The 15,452-nt window shown below is 44.1% G+C and overlaps 1 protein-coding gene across 2 annotated transcripts in view; it reads left to right on the plus strand.

The window, feature by feature from the left end:
- Positions 1-15,452, plus strand: part of SEC14L1 (SEC14 like lipid binding 1) — a 60,850-nt gene that overhangs the window by 41,291 nt on the left and 4,107 nt on the right. Inside the window, exon 16 of one of the 2 annotated variants that reach the window (XR_001941200.1) lies at positions 560-1,207. Coding sequence is in view for 1 of the 2 variants with exons in the window: in XM_018555695.1 (XP_018411197.1) it covers positions 560-797 (238 nt within the window). In the remaining variant the exon portion in view is untranslated. Of the gene's footprint in view, positions 1-559; positions 1,242-15,452 lie in introns of those variants that run through there. The other variant, XM_018555695.1, reaches the window with a different exon arrangement.

The raw sequence follows: 15,452 nt of genomic DNA on the forward strand, positions 1-15,452 counted from the left end.
ATTGGGTATTCTTCTGAAAATGTATGATTGGAAACAGCCAAGGCCTTATGTCAGTTATAATTGGGTATTAAATCGATGTCACCTGTGCTGCAGAATATTTCATTGTTGTAACTTATCTTGCTGCCATCCTTTTCTGATTTGGGGACTAATCATTTCTCTATGTTCTCTTTCCAAACATCACTTGTGCTTTCCATTCACCATGTCACAGTCCATCCTGTGTGTTTGTCCACGGTCATTTGAGTTCCTGCATTTCCATTTTTAAGCATTGATTTCCCATCTCCATTTTTGTCCCCTACTATTGAGAACCTGTATAACTTTTTGTTTTTCTTTGTTTCCCCCTTCCCATTCCCCCCCCCCCCCTTCTTTTTTTTTTTTTGTTAGTCCATCCTGTGTGTTTGTCCACGGTCATTTGAGTTCCTGCATTTCCATTTTTAAGCATTGATTTCCCATCTCCATTTTTGTCCCCTACTATTGAGAACCTGTATAACTTTTTGTTTTTCTTTGTTTCCCCCTTCCCATTCCCCCCCCCCCTTCCTTTCATTTTTTTTGGTTGTTACAGAGAACCATTCCCTCTGTCCGAGTCTGTGCTCCCCTCTTTCACTCACTCCCAAGACCTGAAGGCTAGTCCAGATGGGCTCCTGCGCCTCTCCCCGTCCTTCTGGGGCCAGCACTTTTCCACACTCTACACCCTCAGACCCCCCGTCTTCCTGCGATGGCCCCCATCCTGGCGCCTCCCATTCATCCGGGAGGCCGTGGGAACCGCTGCCATTGAGCCAGAGAGCACCGACTCTTCCTGAGGCCACGCATGAAGGGTTAAGGGTTTTGGATGGTTTACGATAGATTACAGGTAGCGTTGGCGTTCGTGGCATTCAGGTCCCTGCCAGCTGAGACAACACCAGGTTAAAGCACTCGGCCTTGGACAAGTGGGGAGTCGGCATGTGTTGCTCGCACAACTGTTTCAGTATATATTCCCAGTGCAATAGGAACTGTGATATTCATATGCAATAGGCACGGGACATGTTGCAACCACCTGCTGGAGAGGTTGGGTCAGCAAATCCAAGTTGTACATTATGATGTGCCCTTGAGAGTCTATTCTGATTGGATGTTGAAGAGTGTCTGGCTTTGTCATATGGGGAGGCCTTTGCATAACCGTATCTACAGGACTAGCCATATGCTTTCTCTTAGCCATGCCCTTCTACTCATCACTGTCAGAGACGTGACTTTTTTTTTTTTTTACACAAAAGGCAGAAATTACATTTTTCTTATGTGTGTAAACAATAAAAAAAAACATCTGCATCACCTGGATTTATAGCCTTTCTGTATGAAATGATTACAAATAGATGGTGGCGTTCCTTCATGATACAACTGCATGAGCTGGAGGATTATATGCGTTTAACTCCACACTGAAATCTTACAAGATCATGTGGTCTAATAAACACCCGCTTAAAGGGCCACTCCACCGAAAATTCAAGTTACCTTATGTCGCCGTACCTGGGAGATATTTGACATTTATGGGACATTGTGCATCCTATTGCTCTATGCTAGCCATCGTGTTAGGCAAAACGAGGCGCCAAAATGATATTTGACAAAAGTCAGTTGTATGTTTAAAAATGTTGCTTCTTATTGTAATATAATGAAGGTAAATAATGATTTTTTTAGAATTTGCATATGTATCAATTAATGTTAAAACCTCTTTTACATCAGGCTATGATGTAGTGATCCTCTAAGATGGGGCAGGTAACTTAGACACTCCAGCTGTGGGGAAACTGTACAAACCTCTGGAGTCATAGCTTGTCGCTGTCAGTCTTGCAATGCCTCATGGGACTTGCAGTTCCACCACGGTTGGAGTGCTGAGATGGCCTACCCCTGATCTAAGAGCGTTTTGATTAATAAGACTGTATCCCTTCATGTTTCATTAGACAGGTTTACTTGCCATTGAAACCTAGTTGACTGAATAATGGCCCCCAGTTGCTTTGTGACATTTTTAAGGCTCAGATGCCTGTGATCTAGAAATTGTCAAAGATAGAGACAGGATTATTTTTTTGCTCAGGCAAGAATGTTCTTGAAAACTAAAACTTTTATTCTGTTTACTGCCTGCAGAGATAATGGAATATACAGAAGAGAGTGAGAACACTACGCCATCGATTGAGAGTACAGAATGCGTTCATTTTCTCATACAAAATAAACGCATTTCGGGCTGCAAACCTCCATCAGCTGCAGAAGCCTACATCCCAGTAGAAACTATCGCTCATCCCTGATGAAAGGGGTAATGTGAAAACTGAAACGCGTTGGATTCTGTGAGAAAATAAACCCATTTGGGACTCGAAATCAATGTGACACTTTTTCTCATTCCTGGTTCCCACCCGAAGCTCCCTCTCCTGAGACCTCTGGATGCTGCCAATCCATAGCACTCTATATTATAGATCAGACTTCGTACAGCAAGATCTAATTATGTTTAGATCCACCGCCTCCTACCTACTATACCTTCCCAAGTGCAGGGATCGCAGGGCCTTGACTTTCTGTGATTTTAGACAACCACATAAATGTTTTGTTACTTCTCAGATGATGAATACATGGTTATCTTAATTATTGCATATCATGGGAGGAAATTCCGAAGTATACCAATTTTTGAACTCCGTAACTTATCACTGACCCACAGTGCTGGCATTTGGTTAGTAAATGTATTCTGGAGGCATGAGATGCAAAGGGCTGGGAGATGGGCCAGTGGGCACCAGACACCCTTCCAGCAGTTTATAGTAGCAGGTGCAAATTGCCACTGGGGGTGTTGGCTATAGCCGCTCATTTGCCATTTGTAGGAAAGTTTGCTGTGGGCAACATCTCCATGTCATATAACACGTAGAAGTGTCTGTAGGGAGCATTACAAGAGCAGCAAACACAACTTATTGCAGTGAGGTAGGATGCAGATTTGATACTTCACATGTTAATCTCCTGCCTGCTTTGCCAAAGTCTTTGCATGCATTGAGCTAGTGGCTGATGTAGTCTAGGTGGTTACCGCCTTGCAGATAAGGACAGGTCTGCACAACTATAGAGGTTAGATCTTCGAACGATATGCCATTTGCACCAAAGAGCTTGTTTACTCACATCTAGTATGTCATCTTGAACTTCCTGTGTATGATCCCTGTCCAGGTTTAGGTATTGGCGTACACTGGCTACTCTTTGCAATGAAGACTCCCACTTTGACACACAAGGGAACAAATTTGCACAATAAAATCCATTACTAGTAGGGCCATTGTCCTAAAGCTGGCCATACGTTGTTAGAATTTCAGTCGAACAATTTTTGAAAGTCATTCATCAGAGCATCCGTTTTTGGGTCAATACATTTTGTTAAGATTTCGTTCAGACCTGCTCCTTGAATAGAATCCCAGACAAATTACATAAGGATGGGTCTCAACTTGAATTTGTCTGAACCCAGAGGGAAGCTGTCGGTGTCGGCCCAATCGGCTCTGACCGGGACGTTCCCCACTAGCAGCTGCACGTAAAGAAAGTGCCGGGATGCTGGTGACATGTCATTGACCTTACATGGTCAATGACATGTCACCAGCATCCCACCCCTTTGTTTATGTGCAGCTGCACGGTGGGCCGACCCAATGATCATCCCGCATTCGTTCAGATAAGAATTGAGAAAACATTTCCATCCTGCTGCTTCGATTTTCCTTGTGATACAGTTGAAAATGAGCATTGACTAGACCCCACCAACCATTAGTTTTCGGAACATTGGTTTGATCTTCTAAAGTTTTTAACAAAATTCTACCAGTGTGTGGCCAGCTTCAGAGACACAGGTTTTAAAGACGAGCTTTGTCATAAATGTTTTTGTAAGTGTGACAGAACTGATGGGACAGAAAAATGCACAATCCCCTATTTTACCCCCTCGATCATCACTGCACGCTGATTTTTTTATTTTGTTTTTCCTTTGTCATTGCACTGTCCACTATTTGTATGCATGTAAATATGAATGATATCCCTTCACCTGTTCTTTTTTTTCCCTTCCTTTTACCATGGTGAGGCTTTCCTAATCTTCTAGAAATAAGGGCTGATTTCCCAGGTGACAGGCTGTGCCTTGTTATCTGGACACTGTGTAGACCCCCCCCCCCACCACCTTCCCGTGGTAGACCTAGCATTCTTAGGACATGGCCTGCCTCAGTGCCAGAGGTAGCTCATCTTATAGGTCAAAGCAGCCTTGCAAGGTTCATTTGCACACTTTTTTCTCTCCGATGATACTTTTTTATTCTATTAGTGTTTCCTCTATTGCACCGATTTTCTGTATTATCGTCTACATATCACTTCTGAGTATATGCATATCACGTCTACGTTTATGCTTTATGCAGGGGAGGGTGTGTGTGCGTGTGTAGGTGTGTGACCATAGTATTTTGGAATGACATGACCTCAAACTATGTTCTAACAATTAATTTAACATACATGTAGCTTTTCAAAGCATTTTTTAAGATGTTAACTATAATAAACATTGCAGTAAAACGGCCGCGTATTCTGACTTTTCTTTTACCTTGTCGGCTCACGTGTCTGTGTGATGGGGAAAGCTCACCCTGGTTATCAAGAAACCTCCAATGTAAATTTTACACAGTTGCAGAAAAACAAAGATGTCATGTGTTGCAGCTTACCTGCCCTAGATGTGGTGGCTGCACTCGTTTTCCTTTTTCAGGCATATGCCTTTATTTTCACCTGGTGATCCTGACGGTAACACACATTCCTACCTAGGTGGATGGTTCACTCAGTATGCTGTATTGAGGAACAACATTCTCACCCTAGGAAAGAATGAGTGTCGGGACTACAGAATGCCTCACCCTCTCCTTTACCATAGTCAAATGTGTTCTATAGTCTGCAGAGAGAAAAGGGAACATTGTTTCTATTTCTGGCAAGATCAACAGGTATTTGTTTTGCCCTTATCAAACACCTATAACGGAACGCTTCCAGTGGTATATTTAACACAGCCTTTCTCAGCCGGGGGTGCATTGAAATGTTCACACAGGGTCATGCCATTGCATGGGGCAGGGGCTCTTGACTGATGTAGAGGGGGGACTCTCATGTGAAAAGTGGGATTCTAATGTAAAAGGAGGGGGTCTCTGATGTAAAGGAGGCACTTGATTAGAAAGAGGGACTCCGATATGAAGAGGGGGAACTTCATTGTTTTTGTGTGTTTTGTGCATTAGGTCCCCCTAAAAATCCATCCCAAACCCTTCCTGGGACAAGAATATCTTTTTTCGATTTTGGATGAGCCACACTTTGTTCTTTACATTTCAGACTGGGGTGTTTTGAGATTCTGCATAATTTTAAAGGGTGCCATGACTGAAATTATGATTTCAAAGACCAAAATAATGCAAATAAGAGAAGTCCATTGTATGGGTTTACACACACGTTAATATATGTCCAAAGCCAAACCGTTTTATTTTAGTTTTGGACAGAGTGGGTCAGGGTTAGAACCTCAATCAGGTTTTTTGTCTGTCTCTGCTGGGGAGACCTTTATTTGGCCTTGGGGATGAATCTTCAAGCTTGAAATTATACAGCTGTTCCTGTAACGAGGTAAGGGGAAGATCTTCTAGAGGTGGCTCTCTAATTAGGCGGCTCCTCGCTGCGGCCCCTAATATGCCTGATTAGAGAGCTACCTGCGCCTCTGCCTGATTGTTTCCAGCCCAGCCAGTGTTCTATCATTTTTCTGGACCTCATAAGAATGCTGGACTGTGTCACTTCCATCGATGTGGTCTTAGCTGTTGGGGGTGTGCTAGGCTCAACACACATGTGCCCTTGTTCTATCATTTTTCTCAGATGCATCACTTCTGGTGCAGCCGCGTCATCTGAATCTGTTTTCCTGACGCCCTTTCTTCATGCGGACCTGAAAGTGACGCAGTCAAGCAAAAATTACTGTCCACTTGCCGGGTGGTGTTTGAGGTCCTGCTGCTGAAAACCAGGACCAGCCTGTGGTATAAGCGGTTGTGGGTGTAGCGGCTGAAGGAAAATGTCTGATTTGGATGACGTGACCGCACTGGAAGTGATGCGATCAAGAAAAGTTATAGAACAAGTCCGCATACTCTTTGAGCCTAGCACGCCTTCAACAGCTGAGACCATGTCGCCGAAAGTGATGCAGTCCAGCATTCCTATGAGGACCAGAAAAATTATACAACACGTGTCCTGATTTCTCCTCACTTCCTGTTGCATTTTCTTGCCATAAAAGGAAGAACTGAAATCTCCCAAATGGCAATAAAACGTTGAGCTTCTGAGCTGTCCCTTTTCTACTAAACAAGTGTTTTGTTGCTTATTGGGCAAACTTCTAATCGTGTCCTGTACCTCTGCATCCTTATCATGGAGATTGAAAAACAAAAACGGATAAAAAGCTGAGGTTCCGATTCCTTTCCAACTCAGTGCAGAACTAAAAATATTTTTGGCTGTAAGCCTCAAGATGTATATATGGAGCACTGCCTACCTGCTCAGGGATTGAGTGTTCCATCCAGGCGTGTCTGTAATGGCCAATTCCATCTCTGTCTCTGTGTCTCTCTCTCTCTGTCTCATATCCAGCAGCAGTAAAGGTATTCCTAACTGAAGGAAAGAAGCTATGGAGGTAAAGTCTGTTTCCACCGCTGCTATCTAGAGATCATGCTGCTCTGAGATTTTGCAGAGACTTGATTTTTCTCTGGTATAGTTGAACACTTGCAGGTCTTGCCCCTCCCCTTATTCTCTGAAGGGAGAAGCAGCAGACTGATGAGCTCTTCTGTCTCCTCCATTCAGCATGTTCCTTGTTGGCACATGAGAGCTGCAGTACAGTATTCTGCACCTTGTGCTGCTTCTCCCAGACTGTGCTTTGCTGTGCAGGGACCGCACAAGAGTGATATCAAGTCCTAGTCAGGTACTTACACTGTTTGCATACATTTAATGATGTCAGCAGTTGCTGCTTTTGCCCACCCCTCAGTTGGACTGCTTTTGGATCCCCTGACAGTATATGACATTCCGTGTGCCTCAATAGAGGCGAAAGAAAAAAGGATTTCATTGCTCACTGTAAAATCTTTTTCCTGGGGTCCAGTGAGGGACACCGGTCCCACTCCGCAGGCTTTATGATCATGATAGCGGAAGGATTATCCTGGGCTGGCCTTTTCTTTTATTTGAATGCCCAATCCCGGTGGCAGTAAAACCCAACAGTATGTCTTCCTGTGCCCTTCAATTGACTCCAAGAAAAGGATTTTACAGTGAGGACAAAAATTCTATTTGACTGCTTATGTACTCAGCTTCATTTACAGTGGTCACCTTGTACATGTCCTATAAACCAATACCAGACATCGCTTAAGCATTGGAAAAATCCATCATTAATGTTTTGCAGCAAAAATCATTACAGCCTGTTCCTGGAAGCTATAATTGCCTTTAAAGCAGAACCCTGGGAAAATCCAATCATAACCCTTGCAGTGGAGCTACCCCAGCACTGCAAAGGTTAATTGCCCGTTTTGTCCAAGTAGCTAAAATGACAAAGTTATTAGACATGTGCACAACATAAAAATTTTGTTTTGAATGAAACAAATGAAAAAAAAAACATTTACATTTGTTTCGTATGCCGTTTCGCATTCGGAAGCAATGACCCTCTGAATCTGAAACGACACATCTAAACAAAAGAAGGCACGGCGGTGTTCTATTAAAGTTTGTGACTACGTTAGAATGTGTGACCGGTGACGTGGTCACACATTGTAACATCATCCCACCCAGTTTTTAGGCAGTGCAAAGTGTGACCGGTCACATGGTCACACATCGTTACATGATCCCGCCCAGTTTTTCGGCATAGGAATATGTGACCGGAAAAAGGTAAATTCCAATGTTTTCTCAGCTGTTCCAGGGCAGATTGGCATCGCAGATCGCATGTGCAGGAGAGCCGATGTGCCATGGAACAGCTGATCAGTCCTGCAATGTCACTTCTATCCGACTTTGTGGAATATGAGATCGCATGTCACAAAGTCACATTTCAGGACCGATCAGCTGTTCCAGGGCAGATCGGTTCTCCTGCACATACAATCTGCGATGCCGATCTGCCCTGGAACAGCTGAGAAAACATTGGAATTCTTCACCTTTTGCCGGTCACATATTCCACCACCGAAAAAGTGAGCATGATTACGTTAAAATGTGTGACCACATGACCGGTCACACATTCCAACCCAGTCACAATCTTTGATAGAACACTGGCTATATCTTGGGGGTGGAGCCAAGAAGTCACCCGATTCATGCACTCATGGCGCCATGGGCTCCGCATACCAGATGGCGACGTGCCAGTGGCCGATATGGCCGCCACGCGTACTGCAAATGAAATATATGCTTGAATATATTTTTCGTATATTCGGGCATGTATTAATTCGTATTCGGACGACCCGCTGAATCAAGGGATTCTCGTTGATTTGCAAGTTCGCCTGAATCCGAATGCACAAGTTTAAAAGTTATACTCACCTGATCCACTATCCCGGCTTGCTCATAGACCGCTCTCTGCAGCCTTGCTTCCACCTCTGCTCCAATGGTCCTGTGAGTCATTACGTTCTATAAAGTGTATAGGACGTTGAATGAAATACCGTCATCTAACTTTGTTATTTTAGCTCCCTAGACAAAACGAGCACCTAACTCTTGCAGTGCGGCGGTAGCCTCATTGCAAGGGTTCAGATTTGATTTGCTTGGAGCTCTGCTTTAAACTTGTACAATTAAAGTTACGATTAACCATGTTTAATGTGAAGTCCTCACACATACTGTACCACTTGGTAAACTTAAAAAGTATACCTCCCAGCTTTCTGAGATGAGAAAGGAAAACCACTTAATACAATGTATGAAGGCAACGGACACTTCCCCAATTATAAAGCCCCCAATGTGTTGAAAGAATTAAAGCCTCCGTTTTTTTTGCCTATATCTACTGCTGGGAAGCAGTAGATATATACAAAAAGTGTAAAAAAAGATGCGGCCGCAAAGCATTTTGCGGCAGGCGCATGCGCAGTTCACATCTTCGGCCGAGAGACGAGAAGAGACACAAGGTAAGTAAGTCTATGGACGCGTGCACCCGCATGCAGACACCGTGGGAAGGATGGATGTCATTTTTAGTGTAGTATAACACTTTAGGTAGTTCAATCCTAAATTTTTCTAGAGCTCAATGCATTTGACCAAAATGAAGGACAATGGAGGAGGAAAGAGGGACAGTCCCTCCAAATGGGGCACATTTCAGAGCGATGAGAAAGTCTGGACTTGTTGGATCTTCTGCAGTGTACTAAATAGTGCCAGGTAGGAGCACTAGCATTCAAATGCCCCCCCCCCCATCACCAACACACAGTTATACTTTTCCCCCACCCTTGCTTCCTTCGGTCCTTTGCCTACAATTTACCTGGCCCAAGTTCGGGCACGGGCCTGCGTGCCAATATACTGAGAACACATTGGGAATATTTACTTAAAATTCTTTTTTTTTTTTGTAATACTGGGCTCATAATCATAAAATTTCATTTTGGATTCTCTCTTTTGCCGTTTCCTGCAAAAGGAATGAAAAGAATCAAGTGAAAATAATGATACTGGGGAAAAAAAAGCGATAAAAGAATCCATGAATAATTACAATTCATATGTGTATCAGTTGTCATGGATACTCCAAGTGGCGTTTATCAGTAACCATTGTATGTCCGGTTTAAAGGACATCTGTACTGACGTGCCTTTATTTGTTCACAAATCAATTAAGAAAAAGACAGTCAATGCGTTTTGGGTGCAGCAACACACCCCCTTCAACAAGGCTTAGGATGGGATAAAGTTTTGTTTGGACTCCAGATACTATGGATCTCTATAAGATTTGATAAAGGGATCTCCGTTAGGGCTTGAATTGGCAGCTGCAGCTAAAGGGGGAGTTTTGTTGCCCTCGAAATGTGTTGGATGTTTTTTGCTTAATTTATTTGTGAATAATTAAAGGTATGTTTGGACTCTTTAAGTTTACTAGGTTGACATCCTGTATTTCTGAAAATTGAGTCAATTCTTCTTACCCTACCAGGTAGGCCTGTCTTGTTTGGTAGTTGCTTTGACAGTATCAGTGAGCCTATGAAAAATGTTCCTGCATCTAGATCCTTGGTTCTCAACTGGTGGGTCGCGACATTGTTTTCAGTGGGTTGTCGCGTGCCTTCCACTTTTCTATGTGAGAGGCTCCTCAGCCTCCCCCTAGCGCAGCAATATCAGTTGTATCGCGGAGCAGCGATTCAGAATATGCTGGCTGGCGCCAAGTGTCAGCTTGAGCAGAGGTGGGCTGGAGCTATGGCCGCAAGGGAGCTTCCTCCATACATGCATTGCTTACAGTTCCCTCATGTGACCTACAAGGCGCACGAGGGAGTTGTACAAGCAATGCATGTATGGATGGAGCTCCGTCCCAGCAGCCCAGCACTGGACCCGCAGCTGAGGATCGCACGGATCCCCTGCACTGGAACGCACGGTACCGCAATGCCGTGCGTTCCATTGCAGTGTGACTTGGGTCGCCACTTAATGTCCAAGGACAAATGTGGGTCCTGAGGTTACACAGGTTGAGAACCACTGATCTAGATGATTTGAGTGAGCCCAGAAACCTTTGGGCCTATAATGTGTTCCTTTGGCGTTTATACCTGTATGAAGAAGGCTGCCATTGCTGACCTCTCCTCTTGAAAATGCTAGCTCCCTGGCTGTCATTACAATCCAGTGGCTTCAGAGCAATGTTTCTCTCAGGGAAAGAGGTCTGACCTCTGTCTGAGTTTCTTTATCTGAGTTTCTTTATCTGAGTTCTTCTTCCAGGTCAGTGGCTCCAAAATTATTATAGCCAGATACCGAAAGCCAACTAGCAAATTTAGAAGGTGGCCAGCCCTTGTATCTCTCTCATGAGCAGTTTCCTTTCAAATAAAAAAAAAGCTCCATGTTTTTACTTGTTATTATCACTGAAATGAAGATATCATGTGTTACCATGGGAACTGCATTCACCTCTAGGATGGACACAGTCTTTTGTGCTTGGGGTAGCCTGAGATTCTTGTGCAGAGTGGTATGGTGAATCTCCCGGAGGAGAATTATTATTGCATTGTGGTGTTAATACTGCTTTGTGTGACCCCCCGAGGATGACACCCTGTGTGACATATGCTGTAGCTAGGGCTGACTATAGATTTAATCCACCTCACACTATAGGATTGTTATGTGTTCCTATTCACATGGCATACCTAAAAATAATTATTAAAAAAGACTTCTTACCTTTCTAGTTGTTCCTTTGGAGCAGGAGTATAAATAAGGCATTATCAGCAGCTTCTGTTGAGTAGAATACAAAGCAATAGGACAATGTAAGGACGTTTGCATTTTAAAGGCTTCTTCACACCAATTACAGTGCGTCCCAGCACGGTTACGCACTGTATCATATACTAAACTCCCGTGTGCGTTCTGGGGCGGGAGGGGGCCTGGCGTTGCATTCAAGTCTGCCTTTACTGTGCTGGCAGATCTCCATTATGTATATGAATGGGTGTGCAGCGCTCGGGGTCACCAATGGGTGAACTATCAAATGTGTAATTACGTGTTATCAAAAGAACGTGTTATCAAGAAAATATATAGGTGTTTATAATCTTTAGTGTGTAATCTATTATCATACTATGGTGGTAGCCAGTGAAATAATAATAAATAAATACCAAATTTCACTTCGTGCAAAAGTGCAATGAGATAAGCCTTATTATGAAATTCCTTGTTACAATCACTTAGTAAACGTGCATCAAATCAATACAAAGGTTATCTATAAAAGTGATGAATCACCAAGTGAGTCCAAACTGTTATTAAGTCCAAATATATATGATATATTGATGAAGAAAAAAGCTTCAAAAAAGAGCTTAATGATCTTTCTCCCACACCGTGTGTTCACGACAAAACTCCCCTCTGGGGTGCACACTCACCAGACCATGTGCGCACCCCAGAGGGGAGTTATGTTGTGAACACATGGTAGTTCACCCATTGGTGACCCCGAGCGCTGCACACCCATTCATATACGATTTGACCCCAGTGTCCCGAGCGCAGCAGCTTTTATTTGACATATATTAAAGATATATGTACATATATTTTAATCCATAAACGCGGATTCTACATATTCTAGATCTCCATTATGAGTTGTAAAGTAGATGTGCAGAACTGTCTGTAACAAAGGGTTAAAGATCTCAAAGCATGGGTGGTACATTGTATGTTAAAGGGGATCTATGGTCAAAAACTAAAACTAAATATGGATTTCTATATTTAAGTTCCATAAGTTCATTCCCACTCCTAATGACCATATCCATCAATGCCTGCCTTCTGGTCCAGTGTGATCGCAAAAAATACTGCATGCACTATTTTTTTGCAATCGCACTGGACCAGAACGCAAGCATTGTTGTGCCACACATTATGGTCAGGGCGATCGCACTGCAGGGGTGGGGGCGGGGGAGGCCTGGCCGCGGTGCCATTGATTTAAATGCACCGCACCAGAACACAGGGGGCAGTTTAGTATATGATACAGTGCGTAACCGTGCTGGAACGCACTGTAATTGGTGTGAAGAAGCCTTTAAAATGTAAATGCCCTTACATTGTCCCATTGCTATGTATTCTACTCAACAGCAGCTAACCGCTCTGGAACACATGGTAATTGGTGTGAACAAACCCTAAAGTGTATTAAATTAGTTCTGAAGTCCCAGCATACACTGACATCAGCATTGTGATAAGAATACATACTAGAGCTGTCTTTCATAATGCAATCAAAGCTTACTTGAAAAAAATCCATTTTATGTAGTGAGTGCTGCCTTTTATCTGCTCATCACTTTCATCAACTTCCTGGATTCCCAGTCTGCTTTGCATCTCTTTCCCTGCTGCTTGATGTGATACAATCACGATTTCTCAAGACTACATATCCCATAATACATTGCTTCCAGCACGCAATAATGATGTTACATTGTGGGAAGTTTAGACAGCAGGCTTAGCTAGAGTGGTGACACAAAGATGTGCATATTCACAGGGCTGGGTGAAATTGTGTCAGTGCATTGAGCAAGTACATCCTATGGATGTCTTCAGTAAGTAAGTTTACAAACTTCTAGATGGATATGGTTATCAGGAGTGGGATAGAACTTGGGGAAATTAAATGTAGAAATCCATATTTAGTTTTTGACCATAGATACCCTTTAACATACAATGTACCACCCAAGCTTTGAGATCTTTAACCATTTGTTGGGACAGACATCTAGTTTACAACTCATAATGGAGATCTGCCAGCACAGAACAGGCAGATGTAATTATGGCAAACATTACTCCCCAGCCCCCTCCCTGTCAGGAACTTACAGGTAATATATATGTATGGAGCCCAATTGTGAGGGATGGATACACACGGAGTGGATGTGCCAGGGATCGCTAGCGTCAAGCCGATAAGGGAAGTCCAGTTTTCGTAGTCAAATAACAGTCCAAGGTCGATGCAAGCGGAAGAGGTTCTCATGCGGTTATACAAGCCAAGGCCAGTGTGGGCAGATGCGGTTCAGAAATGATAGACAAGCAGAAGTCAGGAATACAGGAACACGGGTCTGACTGCTGAGGAGGAGTCAGGAACACGGGTCTGAACTCTGGGAAGCTCACTAATTGAGCACTGTGCTCTCTGAGCAGCAGTGCTTTATAGGAAAGGTGTGCTGATTAGCTATCAGTGAGGGTGTGGTGACAGGTGAGCATTCACACATCTCCACAGAACTGCAGTTTAAACTTGGAGCTGATGCAGAGCGCCCTCCCATAGGAGAGGATTGAGAATACACTGCACCCTGCGGCTGCCATATTGGACAGGCACCCAGCTGCTGTTTGTGGTTTGGTGAGTGGCACAGGCAGCTTTGGATGCTGCGAGGGGAGAGGTATAAGCGGCATTGCACTTAAGGTGCCCACACACCTTGCGATAATCGTATGATAATTGCGGGAAATCCCGCGATTGTACGATTATCGCAAGGTGTGTGGAAGCCGTGCGACCTCTACTACTGTACGGTCGCACGACTTTAATCTTATGAACATGTTCGAGAACCCGCCGAGAATCGTACCATTGTCGGCGGGTGTGTGGCATGTTCGCAAGATAAAAGCCGCACACACACTGGTCGTTTAGCATTGCGGTCATCGGTAGCTCGCCCCTCAGCCTGTCCAAAGCTTTGGATGCTGCGAGGGGAGAGGTATAAGCGGCATTGCACTTAAGGTGCCCACACACCTTGCGATAATCGTATGATAATTGCGGGAAATCCCGCGATTGTACGATTATCGCAAGGTGTGTGGAAGCCGTGCGACCTCTACTACTGTACGGTCGCACGACTTTAATCTTATGAACATGTTCGAGAACCCGCCGAGAATCGTACCATTGTCGGCGGGTGTGTGGCATGTTCGCAAGATAAAAGCCGCACACACACTGGTCGTTTAGCATTGCGGTCATCGGTAGCTCGCCCCTCAGCCTGTCCAAGATCGTACGTTTTTTTAATTACCTTACAACCATCCAAGACAAAAGTCTTGCGATGGTTGTAAGGTGTGTGCCCAGTTTAACACTACATAGAAAGAGATAATCTAAGTAAGATATTTCAGCAAGTATGGAGCTCAGCATTAATGTTTACATTCTTTTTTTTTTAGTTCTGCTATGTGAACAGGAAGATGTAAGCAAATATAAAGTAGGTGTTACCCCAATTTAGCTGCAAAAGAGGAAATACACTTGTAGTCCACTGATTACTACCTCATGGCATGGATTTGGGGCTGGAATAGGAATAATCTGCATAAGGCTGGGCACACACCTTACAACCATCGCAAGACTTTTGTCTTGCGATGGTTGTAAGGTACTTAAAAAAACGTACGATCTGCCTATCTTGCATAGGTAGATCGTACTTGTGATGATCGCAAGCCACGCCCCCTGAGGGGCGGGCTTCCGATGACCGCAATGCCGAACAGGCAGTGTGCGCTTGCGCACACCGGCCCGTCCGGCTTTTATCTTACAAACATGCTACACACCCGCCGAACATCGTACGATGCATGGCGGGTTTTCGAACATGTTCGTAAGTTTAAAGTCGTGCGACCTTACAGTAGTAGAGGTAGCACAGCTTCCACACACCTTACGATAATCATACGATCGCGGGATTTCCCGCGATTATCGTAAGGTGTGTGGGGACCTTTAGCCTGGCCATTGGATTTGTGATCCGCTGGTTACGATTACAATCTTCTGGAGACTCTAATGCAAAAAAAAACTAAAATTATTTGAAATCACAAACAAGAAATGCGTCATCTGCAGAACAGGAAATCACCGACAAAAATAAAAACATTGTCAACATAACTGACCTTTCACCAGGGCAGTCCCAAAAATATTTGCCTCCTGGGGCGATCTGCTGTCATTCTGGGGGGGTGGGAAGGTTGCTGGCAAGGAGTAGTCACTGAGGGGGAGAGGAATGCATGGTTGTACGGAGTCAAAAAATGGGGGGGGGGGGCCAGAC

This window comes from Nanorana parkeri, unplaced genomic scaffold (genome assembly GCF_000935625.1).
Source record: "Nanorana parkeri isolate BGI_ZX_2015 unplaced genomic scaffold, ASM93562v1 scaffold209, whole genome shotgun sequence".
In the NCBI taxonomy this organism is placed as follows: Eukaryota; Metazoa; Chordata; class Amphibia; order Anura; family Dicroglossidae; genus Nanorana; species Nanorana parkeri.